The sequence below is a fragment of the Triturus cristatus genome, chromosome 8 (genome assembly GCF_964204655.1).
Source record: "Triturus cristatus chromosome 8, aTriCri1.1, whole genome shotgun sequence".
Classification (NCBI taxonomy): domain Eukaryota; kingdom Metazoa; phylum Chordata; class Amphibia; order Caudata; family Salamandridae; genus Triturus; species Triturus cristatus.
In genome coordinates this window covers 874,889,190-874,904,233 of record NC_140591.1, presented here as the reverse complement: position 1 = coordinate 874,904,233, position 15,044 = coordinate 874,889,190, and the positions used below count along the sequence as shown (strand labels likewise).

Here is a 15,044-nt window from a genome sequence, read left to right as displayed (position 1 = left end):
GCCTCTCCACTCTACATCACTCTACTCCACTCAATGCCACTCCACTCCATGCCACTCATCTCCACTCCACTCTCCTCTATGCCACTAACTTTTAGCCATGCTGAACAGCAGCCATGTTGGTGCACAACACAGATAAAATACATTGGCAAAGCCAATAGCTCTTGCATAGGCGAGACTAATTGGCTTTGCCAATGCTTCTCATCTCCCTGCCACCAGCTGCCAGGAACGAGTATTTCACTTCTAAAATCTACAGCATTGGCCTTTTCATTCCATCAGATAAGGAAACTTACCCCCAACAGTATAGTTATTAGAGAGCAATAACATTACTCAAATGTATTGAGTGATATATATGATGGTAGAGAAGAAAGTGTAATGAAACTGTACAGTTTTATGACTCATGAGTGTGACGTTAGAAAGAAAATGATTCAAAAAGTCAAAACATTTCAATTGCAACGTATTTTCCTGGTTACAATCATACTAGTGCTTCGCATGCAGCACTACAGTATTTGGCACACACTGAGAAACTTCATGACAATCTTACCTGATTCTGTGCTGTGTGTGACTGTAGTACTTGGTGGGCCTTCACCAAGGATGTTTGAAGCTAGCACTTTGAATTCATAACTAAAGAGAGATGAGAAAGTAATAATGGTTGACATGAGACTGAAAATGTGCCCACCCATAGTTGTCACAATGGTTCAATGTTTTCGTTCCAGCATCCAATTTGGTACAGTAGAGGTTGTTTGAGGATATACATCCAAATGCTGTTTCAATGTCTAATTAAGGTAAAATAAGAGCTTATGGTTTAGAAGGGTAATGTGTTTATAAAGCGAGCTACAGTTTTTAGTTCATACAAAAGAGCTATGATTTAAACATTGTGAATGGAAATACTATTGACAATAGCTGATAAAAGCAGCTTAAACTACAGATTCAGACAACACTACATTTCCATAGCAATGCAAACCACAAAGGTTTCAAGAACTGTAGTAAGGGGCGTAGGCGACCTTGTAAATAATTACCATCTTGTCACTTGTATTGGCCTTTCCCAATAAATTCCCACTATGGAGTTCCCATCAGGGTTAAATATTGGAAAAGGTTGTTTTTTGAAAGCTTACTATTTTAACAGAACCCCTCATGCTGGTCAGACAGTATATACAAATCTTTACCAGTTAAAACCAAGCTTTGCAGATCAGCTGGTTAATAATTCCCCATACCTGTTGGGAGCCCTGTGGAATGCTTGGATGGCAGACCTGAGTGACATCAACGGCAACGACTGGGCAGAGGCTCTCCAGAGCCCACGGGAGGTAGCTATTTGAGCCAGGTTCAGTTTAGTTCAACTCAAAAATTTGCATAGGGCATATTATATTACCTGAGGACACTTACATAAGATAGGTACGGCCGATATACCACAGTGCCTCAGAGGCTGTAACCAAGGGGACCCGTTCTATCACATACTCTGGGCTTTTCTAGACATACAAGTGTTCTGGCGCAGGGTAACTTAGGTGATGTCCCGGGCTGTCTCACTAATGGTGCCCTTAGATGTGAAATGGCTGCTATTAATGGTGCAGGGGGAGGACAACTGTCTCAGATAACCTAAAACTTGGATATACGATGGCGGCTGGAGTGGGCAAGCGCAACATAGTGAGGACATGGGGTGCCAGTAACCCCCCAAGTATTGCGGAATGGGAGTCTGACCTTGACTGGTGTCAAAAGGCAGAAGAGGTGATTTATCGGAGCCGCAGCTGTCCCCAAAAATTGGAGAAGGTGTGGGGGCCCTGGCTTGAATTTAGGGGCACTGATCCAGGACTGGGGAGGGAGCGGGGTGGTGAATTGTACGTCTGTTGTATTGAAAGTAATGATAGTCCTATGTCAACACCAGCTGTACAAGCGCAATTGGGGTGTCACCATTGACCCACTTGTTGAAAATTGTAAGGACTCTCAATGATAACAATACTCTAGGGCGGTAACGATGAGTGTTGGAAAGCCTCCGACCTCAGGTCGGGGGCTTTCCGACATCCATCGTCGGTTTCAATTCAGCTTAGCTGATTATGTTACAGCTGGTCGGAATTGAAACCAGATGGTCATTCCAGCTGGCTTCCGATGGGCTCCAGGAGCCTGTCTGCCAGTCGGAGACCAGCCCATAATCAAAATGGAAGGCGTTTCAGCCTTCTGGATTATGATGCACAGTTTACGGCAGTTTCCATGCAGGTCTTTCCGACATGAAAACTCTGTCGGAAAGCATGTTTGGTGACCCCTAGCAGGGCCCCCTTCTGTTTTCAGCCTTGGGTAGGGGGCCGAGGGGGAGCCATAGGTGCCCCTTGTTGATCCCAGCACCTTGTGGCAGGCACCTTGAGGTGCCTGCCATGGGGTTCAGGAATGAACACAGACTCCCATTCCTCTACGGGAGCTTGTGTTACAGTAACACGAGCTCCCATAGAGGAATGGGAGTATGCGTCACACCATGTCCAATCGCATCATGATTAGGTGGTCGGGACCATCGACCGGAGGGTGGTCCGTCCCATTTCTGCGACACTATCCGCCCGACATAAAAATAAGCCCCCATGTTGGGAGTTGTGTTCCTCTCCTGCAAGTATTGTATGATGAGCAATGTTGAAATTAAAAGATTTTAAAAAAATCTTTGGGGAGAAGAGGAACACCAACAGAATGCAGAGTATTAAAATACCACTTGCTGAGAGAGGCTGAAGACAAATGGTTAAGGGAATTAAATGGCACCACAAACAGTTTGTGGAATCTTCGAAGAAAAGCAAGATTCAAACTTTATTTTATGGAACTTAAAGTGAATAGATATCACAAAAATTGATGGGAAATGATTAAGCTGGAAAATAGTGTTCTATTTTACATTCTGTTGCAATTACTATAAGACTTAAACTTAATTCTCCTAGTGTTGTGGTACTGTGATCACGGATCTGGGGTTGCAGAGCGGGGTTGAGGGGGTAAGGGAGTGTAAATAAAGACAAATATACTTAGTACCTCGCTGCTCTGTCCCACGTTGTCTCTCCTCCGCCGGCAGAGCAGGAAGTAGCCATGCTCCCCTGAACCAATCACAACCCTGCAATGCAGAGTTGTGATTGGTCTGAGCACCACAATTCTGCGCTCAGACAGGGACTGGGGGCCTAGGCATGTTCTCCACCCAGGCTGTAATGCAGCCTGGGTGAAGAACATACTAAGTGTGCATGACTGTTTGGACAGCCCGAGACAGCCAGCCAAAGCGTCATGCACACTTCAGTGTGCCCATCAGTCCTCCCCTGTCCTGCTCTGTGAGCAGTGCAGCCCAGCCCCGCCCCGCCCCCATGCTGCCACAGCAGGAACAAATAAAATGATAACATCACGTTAATATCATTTTATTTTTCCTTTTCTTCACTGCTGCAACACAGTGGGGTGACACTCCTCTGCCTTAGCGGAGGAGCTGCCACTGCCTGGGGAGAGATTGGGGGCCGACTATCAGGATTTCTACAAAAGAGAAACCTCCACACAATTAATATACATGGAACTAATTTACATAGTTAGGGGCTGTATTGAAAATCTGGCAAAGAACTTTCCTCCTTAGACATATGTCGTAGGCGCTCCATTGGCTTGCACTATGGCTTTTAACTGTCAAGAATACCTTCATTATTTCCTCTTTCGGTTCAGTTCTGTATTTGTGCATGTACAACACAAACTGTGCACCTCAGCTCTGTGGCAGAACTCTTGGGTTTTATACACCCGTAAGGCCTGAATATGATATTGAGTGTGCAAATGTGGATGTATGATGTTTGCAGGCTGTGCCACATCACAGGTGTGTCATGCTTAAAAAAGTGTATTTTTTGTGGGTTAATTTGTGGCCCTGGGGGTGATACAAGTAGACCTAGGGGTGGAAAAGCATTTAAGTACCCTTAGCAGATGTAGCACTCTAGAGACTGACTTCACATTCCTTGATAGCTGTATGCTTGTTAACTGTCTTTGGTTGGCCAAGTGAAAGGGGCTGAAAGCCTGGTATTTATCTGAATGGGTCTGATGAGAGCTGAATTGGACAGCACACAACACACCAGGGTGTTTTTTCCAGGGATAGAGCTACCTGGGAATGGCTTTCCAGCCCCAATGGAAGCTCAATGGTCACAAAGAGCTTGGTAGTGGAGCACTGTGTTTCCCTGGGCCCTTGGGAGATCCTGCACCCACACCTTCCACTGACTAAAGGAAGCATAAATCATAGGTTACTGGTTGTAGGAAAGTACATATTTTTGTGTGGTTCATCAATTTTCTGAGTTTACTGACATTTTGAACTTTGGGTACTGTAAACATCTACCAATGAGTGCGCTCTGACTCTAAGCATTGAAAATATTTGCCCACAGTACAGTAGCACAAAAACGGCTTTCACGTCAGATTTCACATTTGTGCAGCCACATGAGTGACTCTAAAAGCCTGATTTTAGGACTATCATGGCAGTCCTGAACTGCTGTTACCCAAATCTGCAGCCAGCACATGTCAAAGTAAACCCTTTTGAATGTCAAAAAGCCTCTATTCAACATTTGCTAAGTAGCTAAAAGTAGTGTCCTGAGTGTGAGACATGCTTTATGTGGATAGATGGATTGCAGTGTAGCATCTTTGATTCTTTGCATTTCAATTCTAGTTTATAATATATTCCTTGTTTAGTGATTTCAAGAATGATTCCACTCATCATTCCAAATAGTTTTCAAACATTTTCCTCTAGGTTTGTTCTTCTGTAAGTTTGCCAATTGTATCCATCTCCGTTTTATCTCTATATCTTTCTACTTGTCTGGTGATCAGTATTATATATCCTCCTTATTAGATTGTCCCACTTCTAAATCATTTTTAGGTAAGTGGCCTTACCCGATTTCACTGTTCATTTGTTTAGAGCTTTTTCAAGTGTTATAAAAGCATTTCTTGGTGATGTAAGTGCCATTGCATTATCACATAATATGCTTATGACATTACGAAATATTTCGAAGTAGGACATATCCCTTAATAATTTGACCATAACTGGTTGCTCCATACTCCTATTACAGTGGAAGTAATTAGATGTCCCCAGCTCAGCTGAGACGTGTGAAATGGCTCCCAACAAAGAATACATGCCATCTAGGAGCCTGTTAACAGATATCTGGCAGGAAGGCAAGTGGTGGTCATTTACAGGAGCATCCACAAATAGTTATCTAGGAATATGAGAAAAAGCACAGATGACCTACAAAGAGTTGTACGGAATAGTGATAGTAACATGTTTATTGGAAAGGGGATTATGCTGCGAGCTTGCTTGGTGTGCGCTGCACCAAGAGTCAATCTGAGCGGATTTCTTGTTTGTGGGGAAGGGGGCGGGGGGGGGGGGGGTTCTCATTTATTTACATCTTCCCTTGAGAGGGTTGACATGGCTCTCATCCCGTATGCCAGGAGGGGCCACTGCCAACATTTTCACTGTGTCTATCAGGCCGGAGCCAGTGTACCATGAGAATACGGTGACCGTGTATCCCAGAGGGGGTCACCAGGTTGTGTGACCTGGTTGGGGTCGTCGCCCGAGGAGTGAGGCCATTGTGGGACCCTGCACACCTGGCCAGGACAAAGGATTTGCACCAGGATATTTGCACAACCACTCACCCTCAATCCTAGGAGGACCCAGAAACTTACCCTTCAAGGAGGAGCTGCAGAGAACGTCTGATCGCTGTGGAGGTGCAACCGCGTGTGGGGGCTCTATGACCACTGAATGCAACCCTCTTGGGCCGCGTGCAGCAAACTCACCTGAATCAGCTGCTGCTGCTCCTGCTCCCATAGAAAGGGCATGCTCAGGAACTCTGGTCACTCCGATCCTGTGAGGGGGGAGGGAAGACTGATTTTGGGCCAGTAGGCCCTGGGGGAACTTGCAGCTAGTTAGCGCTGCGGAGCTGGGACACTTGATTTTAAAATAGAGTCAAAGTGGACTCTTGAGACTCAGACTACTAGCGAGGCTTACCCTGGATGCTATCAACAGTGACAGAGGAATAACCACTACTGCTAGAAGCGAGAAGGGCATGAGGCTTGGGGAACCACCTAATAAAACACTAGAGCCCTGAGCTCAGGGGGGACTGTGCCGTTATTTGTGAAAGTCATATTTTTCCTTTGGGTGAAAATACTCCTCTTTCTTCATAAAAGTAAGTATTTGGCTGGCCAATGATTTATTGATGCTGCTGCAAGCATTTTGAGTTGTGAGCCTGTGTTTACTTCCCTTTGTCCACACCTCCCCCCAAGGGAGCCTTGGACTGCTTGATCACATTACTACTGAGATTCAAATGCAGACGAGGTACTTGGCTCACTTGCGAATTCATAGTAGGTAGGACCCATGGACGTGAGGAGTACAAAGCCCCCAAGCTTGGGCCCAGTAATCCCTGCTTGCCCTGTGGCCCTCTGAAAGGGGTTCTGATAATTATCATTGTTGGACAAATGTTTCACGCTTACTTGCACAGTGTCCTCAGTCAGATCAGTTTTGACTAGCCATGGTGTGATGTGTATGCACTCTGTTTGGAGCCTTGCCCTGCTCCCATTGCCAAGATAGAGGTCAGCAGGGCAGGAAACAGGGGTGGGCAACTTTTGTCTAAGCAGAGGATACCTAGAATGACATAAAGGAAATGGGCTAGAGACCTCCTCCACCCAACAAATAAACATGTTTCTGGGAAGGGGATAGGGAAAGTATAAATGCAGACTAGGATGTCTAATATAGATGGCACCCACTCAGCACAAAGGGAACCAATGGAGCAGGTCAAGGCTTGTAAGGTGAGGGACAGGGAGTGAGAGAGAGGGCTGAAATGGACAAGCAGTGTGTAGCAAAGTGAGGCAGTTAGGCAATCTGGATAGGCTCAAGGACCTTGAATATAACCAGCACAGTAGTCCCTGAAGATCCCAATGCTACAAATAGTCCCCCCCTCCCTGTTTCCATGCCTGAGGAGATTCTATCCTCATAAACAATAGTGCAGATGTGAGGTAGGACATGTGAACAGGGGGCTGCTCTTCTGAAACATCTTCCTTTAAGGGAGAGTGAAGCCATCCTGGATCAAGAAAAGAAAGATATCAGGCATATTTACTAACATTTTGTACCGGGTTTGCATCACAAAACTCATCTGGAGTCCAATGGAGCCCATCAAGCCATTTATAGATCACACATCCCACATACACGGCAGACACACTTCATACATATCCCAAACATGATGAAGGTATAGGACACCAGTTATGGGGACAGAAAAGATCTTTTGCTGGGGAGAGATGGTAGGCGTTCTCCTCATAGTGCCCATGGTCTATAATCTCACTGACACCATTGACAGTCAACATATAGCTTGGGCTAAGATGGAGATAGCCACAATCTCTCAGAAAATGGCATACATTTACGGTGTCCCACTGACATGAGAGCACAGCTCCGATATCAACTAAACTTAAAATACACTGGGAGAATCACCAATCATCTCGTATGATCGTCAAATCACTGGGACAAACACAGAGCTGTACAGAAAAACATACAAGGACAGGGGGACACAGCTCTACAAAGCCATGCATAGAATTTTCATTACACACCCTTAATGAATTCAGCTTGAGTAATGCAATAACATGAGTAATGCAATAACAATATCATGCTTTATAGGTTTTAAGAGTAAGAGATGCAGATTCTCTACAACATGCATGCTGCCTATGAATTTTCCAGTTATCACTCATTGTGATGCCAATCTTTTTTCTTGAAACCTTTGAAATGAACAGTCATGAGCCCAATGGTATATTGGGGGAAAAAATTGTATTGTTTTCTGCCTTCGTAATCTAATTTCTGGCACTTTTAGATTTTTCTTTTTATAAAGTGTTTTTTATAGAAAAGGAAATGGTTTTTATAATTTAAGACTAGATCAATCACAGTCAGTGGGCAGAGATCATGTTTTCAGATTTATATCAGTTCCTTTCAACAGCCTTAGCTATCAATTTGATAGCTGCCAGTACTCAAGGTGGCACAACTGTATCATGGAATACAGCTGGGGCATTTACTGCTTCCCATTATGATGGAAGCTCTCATTTTAGTCAGTAAAGAAGGAAATTATAATATATTTTGTAATTATTTAACCCAAGATCAGACCTGGATATGCCACCATTAAATACCCTATCAGATTATCCTTTTGGGTGTAGCCAAGACTTGTATTTGTATCAATCATTTTTTTTTAACTCTTTTTTATTAAACACGTTCATAATACATCACATATCTGAAAGTGTTTACATGCACATTACCAATTATGAATACACATATTATAGTATTGCTTGGCAGGGTTGAGCAACAATAGCCACACAAGAGACATTGAAGGCTTTCCTCCTTAACATTTCAGACTACATGAGGTGTGAGTTAATCTTATTGTGACTCACTACGTTGTTAGATGGGTGAAGGAGTGTGTTAAGGGGATTCTGGCTCTCTTTACATGCCCCTGTATCCCTATTTTGATGCATCCTCTGCCTTTGTATATTACTTCTTCTGCCTGTTGACACCAGTCCAAGTTGGCCTCCCACTCCACAACCGACGGGAGAGGGACACCCCCCATCGTCCCGCTTTGTTTTGTTTTGATACCCCTGTTGCTATTTCCAGCCAGAGTCTACTATGTCGGGCCTGTCCTCCTCCCTTTATCATCAGTAGCAGCCACTTAGCGTCTACAGGCACCTCTATCCCCAAGACTCTCGACATCACTGCCATCACCCTTCGGCAAAATGCGCTGATCACTTGGCATTCCCGTAAAAAATGTGGAAAAAGGATCCCTCTAGCTGATACCCCTTCACACACTGTCGTCTGTTGTCTTTCCCCATTTATGTATCAACGTGCTGGGGTAATAGGAGCGGTGTAGGATTCTAAGCTGTATTAGCCTGAATCTCACTCGGATCTCTATTTCTCTGGGACTCTGTACTGCCTCTGTCCATTCCTCGTTGTCAAAATTGCCTAGATTGTCCATCCAAGCACGTCATAGGGGTGTCAATGGGTCTGGCGTGTTGTTTAGGAGTTTCTGGTATACTGTCAATGTCCCTTTTTCAGGGATGGGGGTCTACTAATAGTCGGTCTTCTAGAGGAGAAGAGTCAGGGAGGACTGTGCCCGGTTTTATATGTGTTTTTAAGGCGTGCATTAATTGTAGGTAGGGAAACCTCTGGGATCGCACCAGGTCATACTCCTCTCTCAAGTCCTTGAAAGGGAGGGGTGCCCCATTTCTCCACACATCTCCCAGGTGTTCGATGCCTATTGTCTGCTACCCCGTGAGGCCTTTCAGATTGGATACCTCCTTCAGTTGGTCTCACAACCATAAATGTGTCCTGCCAGTCAGCCTGGAGTGCCAGCCCAAGTGTCTGATCGCTTCCCTCCAGCACTTTATTACTGTTGCAGTATGTATAGGCCAGTCTGGATGTGGCTTTCGAGCATATAGGAGATGTTCTCAATTTCCGTTTGGCATCACTTCTCTATCTACTTTGTAAGCCGGTTCCTTTCTGTCTGTGTAGACCCAGTCGTTTATTACCAGGAGTTGTGAAGCCCAGTGATAGAGTTTAATATCTGGAACTGCCAGACCACCTTCATAGATTTCTCTCTGTAATTTATGTAGGGCAATATGTGGTACACCTCCCTGCCAAAAAAGGGTTCAGAGTTCTTAGGCTACTTATTTGAAGAAAGTTTCTGGGATTGGGTAGGGGGTGTTCTGGAGACCATACAGGAGGCGTGGTAAGGTCATCATCTTGTATAGAGCTCCTCTGCCCATTAAGGGAAGTGGCAGAGTGCGCTAGAGTATTGTGTCAGTTTGGAGTCTGTTTAACTGGGGAAAGAGGTTTCATTGTAGGAATGTCTGGTGGTTACGTCTTATAAGGGTACCAAGGTATCTGAAGCCCTCTTTAACTATCGGAGCCGCACACTTTGTCGGAAGCCTCGGGGGAAGGCCTGATAAGGGAAACACAATCGATTTGGTCCAGTTGAAGTATATCCAGAATAGCTCCCGAATAGTTCAAAAATATAAAGGACCCTTGACATGGAAAAATAAGGCCTTAAGAGGTATAAAATTATGTCATCTGCGTATATGGAGATATGCTCCTCCCAGCCGCGTGATTGAATACCGCAGATCATCGGGACTCTCCTCATCCAGTTTGCCAGGGGCTTCAGCACCAGGGCAAATAACCGGAGTTCCAGAGGACAACCCTGTCTGGTTCCCCGGTGCTGTGTGAAGCGTCTTGACAACGCCCCGATGACTCTCACCCTTGCCAGTGGGGCCTGTTAGAGCAGTCTCACCCAGGCTTGAAACTTTGGGCCGAAGCCCAATCTTGATAACACGGCGAACAGGTAGGGCCATTCTATGATATCAAATGCCATGTAGGCATCTAGGGCCATCAGGGCCGTCTGGTGGGCCGTGAGGACGGCCCTCATTTGCAGGACACTGTGTAGCCTTCGTAGGTTGTGACGGGTACTCCTGTTTGGCATAAATCCAGATTGGTCTATCTGTATGATGCCAGCAAGGACAGCCACAAGACAATTTGTTAAGACCTTAGCCAGTACCTTCACCTCTACATTCAGGAGTGAGATCAGTCTGTATGCACTGCAACTGTCTGGAGGTTTGCCTGCCTTATGTATTACCACTATCGTAGATGTGCATTGATCTTCAGGCAAAGAGCCAGGTTCCCTTGCCTCTTCAAACATACTGAGCATTGGTGGTACGATTTTGGTGGTTAGGCTCTTCAACAGCTCGATTTGAAGCCCATTTGGGCCCATTGCCTTCCCTGACTTTAGTGATCTGATGGCGTTGGATAGTTCTTCTTCCGTGAGGTCGGGCTCTAGGGAATCTCTAAAGTTTGTTGTGAGCGTTTGGAGCAAGAAGTCTCTTAGTAACTCCTCGCAGTCTCTTTCGGATGTAGAGCTGACTGGGGTGTATAAGCTCTCGTAGTAAGAAGCGAAGGTCTCAGTGATTGAGATATTTGTTGTCTGAAGGACACCGTCCCTATCTCTGATCTCTACAACCCATGACCTTTCCCTGTCTCTTCTGTCTAGCCAAGCCACCAGCCTGGAGGTATTGTCTCCAACATCGTAAAGCCGATGTTGTATGGCTAGCGTGTGTGTTCTTGCTGCGTTGTCCGCCTGAGCTCGTAGATCTTGTTGACGTAGCATTAGTTTGTGTTGTAGCTCTGCGCTACCTTTTCCCACTACTTCCCTCTCTAGTGTCAAAATCTCCTGCTCCAGAGCTAGAGTTTTAGCTGCTAACTCTTTTTTCTTCCCTCCTATCAATGCCTGGGACTGTCCTCTTATTACCGTCTTAAAAGCATCCCAGAGGGTCTGGTGGGATGCCACAGATACTTATTTTTCTTTGAAGTACAGGTCAACACCAATTTTCCCTCTAAGATCGTGATCATGGAAGTACCAAGGGTCTATCCTGGGGAATTTTGCCTTGTTAGTGATCGGGCCCACGAGTGTAGTACTTAATGGGTAATGGTCTGAAATACCCCTCGCTAGATGTTTTGACCCCTCAAAGCTTCCGACCTGGCTTTGGCGTGTGAAGAGGTAGTCTAAATTTTAGAATGGCCTGTGTCGTGCCGAGTAGTATTTGTATTGTTTCACATGAGGGTTGTGGGTTCTCCACAAGTCCACCTACCCATCACAATCATGAAGCCCAGGAGTGCCTGCTTACTAGCATGCACCCCCATCACACCCAGTCGGTTAAAGTCCCGATCCATCACTGCATTCATGTCACCTCCTGCGAGGAGGATGCCTGCGGGTAGTGCACTCATTTTTGAGAGAACGGTTGCATGCAGTTTAGGTGGGATGTATAGCGAACACAAAGTGAGGGAGTGGCCCTCCCACCTGCCTGCTAGGGCCACACAGCAGCCCATATTGTCGCTCCAGAATTTATTGATTGTGAGGAGCAAGGAGTTTTGCAACAGGATGCCTATGCCCTGGAAACCTGCCCAGTATCTAGAGTGAGCTGCTAACTTATATCCAAAGTGGTCCAATGGTTTATATTGGCTGCCTTTGTTATGTGTCTCCTGTATCAATAAAACAGCAGAGGAGTGGCGTTTAGTGTGCTGTAGGACTAATGTGCGTTCAATTTTGTTCCCCAGACCATTTACATTCCATGTCCATGCACGTATGTAGGGTGGTTTTAACTCCATCTACGGTATGTCATGTTTCACTTGTGACTCGCCCTGCCCCGCCACTAACCCGGCATGTGCATGTGTAGTGTATCGGCTATATCTTTAATGAGCAACATTATACAACTTAGCAACATGGACAAACAATTTCCCCAAATTCCCCCTCCCTGCATTCCTGCTTGGTGAGTTACGAACCTCCATAACCCCAACTTGCAGAGTACCTGTCGCCCAAACTGTGTGCCTATGACAAGAAAAAGGGTATGGGTAGCGTGTATGCCGACGGCATCAGTCAAGATGTCGCTTATGATGGATAGGTCGATACCCCCAAATCCCCTGAAGATTGTGGACAGCAGAAGTCATCGGGGAGCAGTGAGCGTCTCTGGGGCAAAGTCTCAAAACATATGATAAAGTATAAGTGGTAGAGTTGCAAAAGCCCCCCCTCTCCCAACCCCCCACCCCGTAATGGGGAGTCCGGGCCTCGCCCTCTTGACAGCTGTGTTTTTGCAGTGAGCACTGCTCCCGGGCACCGCCCTGCTCATCTGGTTTCCAGCCACTTCCACGCCTCCTCCGGTGCTGTGAAGAAATGTGATTTCCCGTCTGCCAACACTCTAAGCTTGGTGGGGTACAGCATCATGTATTTCAGATTCCTGTCTCGGAGGGTCTTTTTCACTGCATCGAAGGTCCGCCTTTGGCGCTGAACCTGAATCATGAAGTCCGGAAAGAAACAGATAGTGGCGTTTTCATATCAGAGATCCCCATGTGAGCGCGTCGCCTGTAAGATGGCGTCTCTATTTCTGAAATTAACTACGCAAGCTATGATTGTATGGGGGGCTCCCGGGTGCGGCCGAGGCCCAAATGCTCGATTTGCTCCTTCCACTGAGAAGAAATTAGACAAACGATTGGGCCTAGGGTTTGTAGAATCAAGTCTTCCAGGAAGAGATCTATTGACTATTGACTGCCCCTCTGCCTCCTCCAGGACCCCCACCACCCGGTTGTTATTGCGGCGGGCCCTGCCTTCCTAGTCGTCCAGGTGGGTCACAATTTCTGTTTGTCGTTTAGTCAGAACCGTCACTTGCTCTTCTAGACGTTTAGATTTGGATAGCAGGCCCCCAATGTTCGTTTCTGCTACCGACATTTTGTCTGGCATCTTTCTAAAATCTGCCCTGAGCAAGTTCACCTCTTCCGTCACCGTGTCAAGCTTTGGTTCCAAGGTACTGTGTAGATCCGTAATTGCTTTCATGATGTTTTAGTGAGGGGTCCAATGCCTGTTGATGTTAGGTTACTGCTGTACTCCCGGTTGCTCCCCTCTCTCCACTCAACATGACAGTGTGCTCGTCTATTTGATTAGTCTGACTAGGGCCCGAGCCATTGGTGCGGACCATTGTTGCTCAATTTCTCTTGCCAGAGGCAGCATCGTGACAGCCCAGGAGTTCGACAAGGGCCCTCTATGGTCCTCCTCCGCTCACCCCAGCTCCCCGGGCTGCGTCACTACTATTGTTCGTTTTCTCTCTCACCAGACAGCAGCAGGGTCCACCGAGCAGCCGCTGTTTTGCGCAGTGATATATTTGCTACTTGCCATCTGATTCAGTCCTGGATCCTCAGCGCGCTCCCTGGAGACCCATGCACCACGAGGCAGGCCCTTCTTTCGGCGGGGTAGGGAAATTACTCATGCAGTTTCGGTACTAAGATTTACTATTGAGTTTTATGCGCACTTTGCTAACTTTCTCCTTCCAAATCTTTTATTTTTATTTAATTCCTTTATCACAGCTGACTCTTCTCACGGAACTTTTCAAGAAGCCATGATATGTTTAATTCCTAAGGACAATAAAGACCCTTCTCTTTGCAAAAATTATCGACCCATTTCCTTAGTCAACACTGAGTATAAGATATTTGCAAAAATTCTCGCTCTCCGTATTGATCCTATCCTACCTGAACTTATTGGCCCTGAGCAATCTGGTTTTGTAAAAGGTCGACTATCATCCGACAATTCTAGAGTCTTTTTCATCATTCTCAGAAAAGCCTCCTCTCTTGGTTACCCTATTGCTGCTATAGCTTTAGATGCTGAAAAAGCTTTTGACAGGATTGGATGGGAATTCATTTTCCAGGCTTTAAAATTGATAGATTTTCCTCAAAAATTAATTTCTTTTATCAGCCAGTCAAATAGCTCTATTTCGATAACAAGTATCATAAAAGCAACTTCATTCGTACAAGCCAAGAATAAAAGATACGAGTTATCTTAAAAACCATTAAAAAGGTAGATATATACATTCCATCCAGGGACAATATACAAAAGATTGATCATTTTGTTAATAAATATTAGCAGCAACACAGTAGTCCCTTGGCCAAGATGGGTAGTTCATTTATACATTTGATAAGTTTTAAAATACGGTTTAGTAAATGAGATTAGTTAAGAAAAAATTCTATTGATTCACTGGCTGGGATGTGCTAAAATGAAGACGTTAGAATGTGTAATTCATACCTTTTATTATTCCCTTTAACAATATCCCAAGCCTTCCTGCCTCAACTTATCAGATGAGTTAATTGCTATTGGTGTACCATAACCTAAAAGAACATACATCTTTTAGAACTATCTGATGGCATTTTAAAAATATATAAAGATACATTTGCATTGTAAGTTTATACCTCCCTGAGCAAGAATTTAGACCTGACAAGCCAAATACAGCTGAAATACTTTGCCACACTACAGATAAAGAGAGCTCTTGAATCTGATTTCAAGATCCGCAAGGCAACACTGTGATCCGAGGTGACCAAATGTATGTAGATTGGTTTTAGCCATCTCGATCTGACCCTGGAGTATGCTGGGCATGCGAACATGAGGTGGGCCAAGCTCTCTTTTGGTGCCTCGAAGCAAGGGCAATCCACGATTGTCTGGCGTGGTGGACTCCATTTTGCAGTTAACTCACGAACTAAGAGGGAGCCAACC

At 45.4% G+C, this 15,044-nt stretch overlaps 1 protein-coding gene across 1 annotated transcript in view; it reads right to left on the bottom strand.

Moving 5' to 3' along the window:
* Window positions 1-15,044, bottom strand: part of ABI3BP (ABI family member 3 binding protein) — a 1,978,933-nt gene that overhangs the window by 84,085 nt on the left and 1,879,804 nt on the right. Inside the window, exon 107 of the mRNA XM_085622401.1 lies at window positions 542-621. Within this exon, the coding sequence (XP_085478527.1) occupies window positions 542-621 (80 nt within the window). The remainder of the gene's footprint in view (window positions 1-541; window positions 622-15,044) is intronic.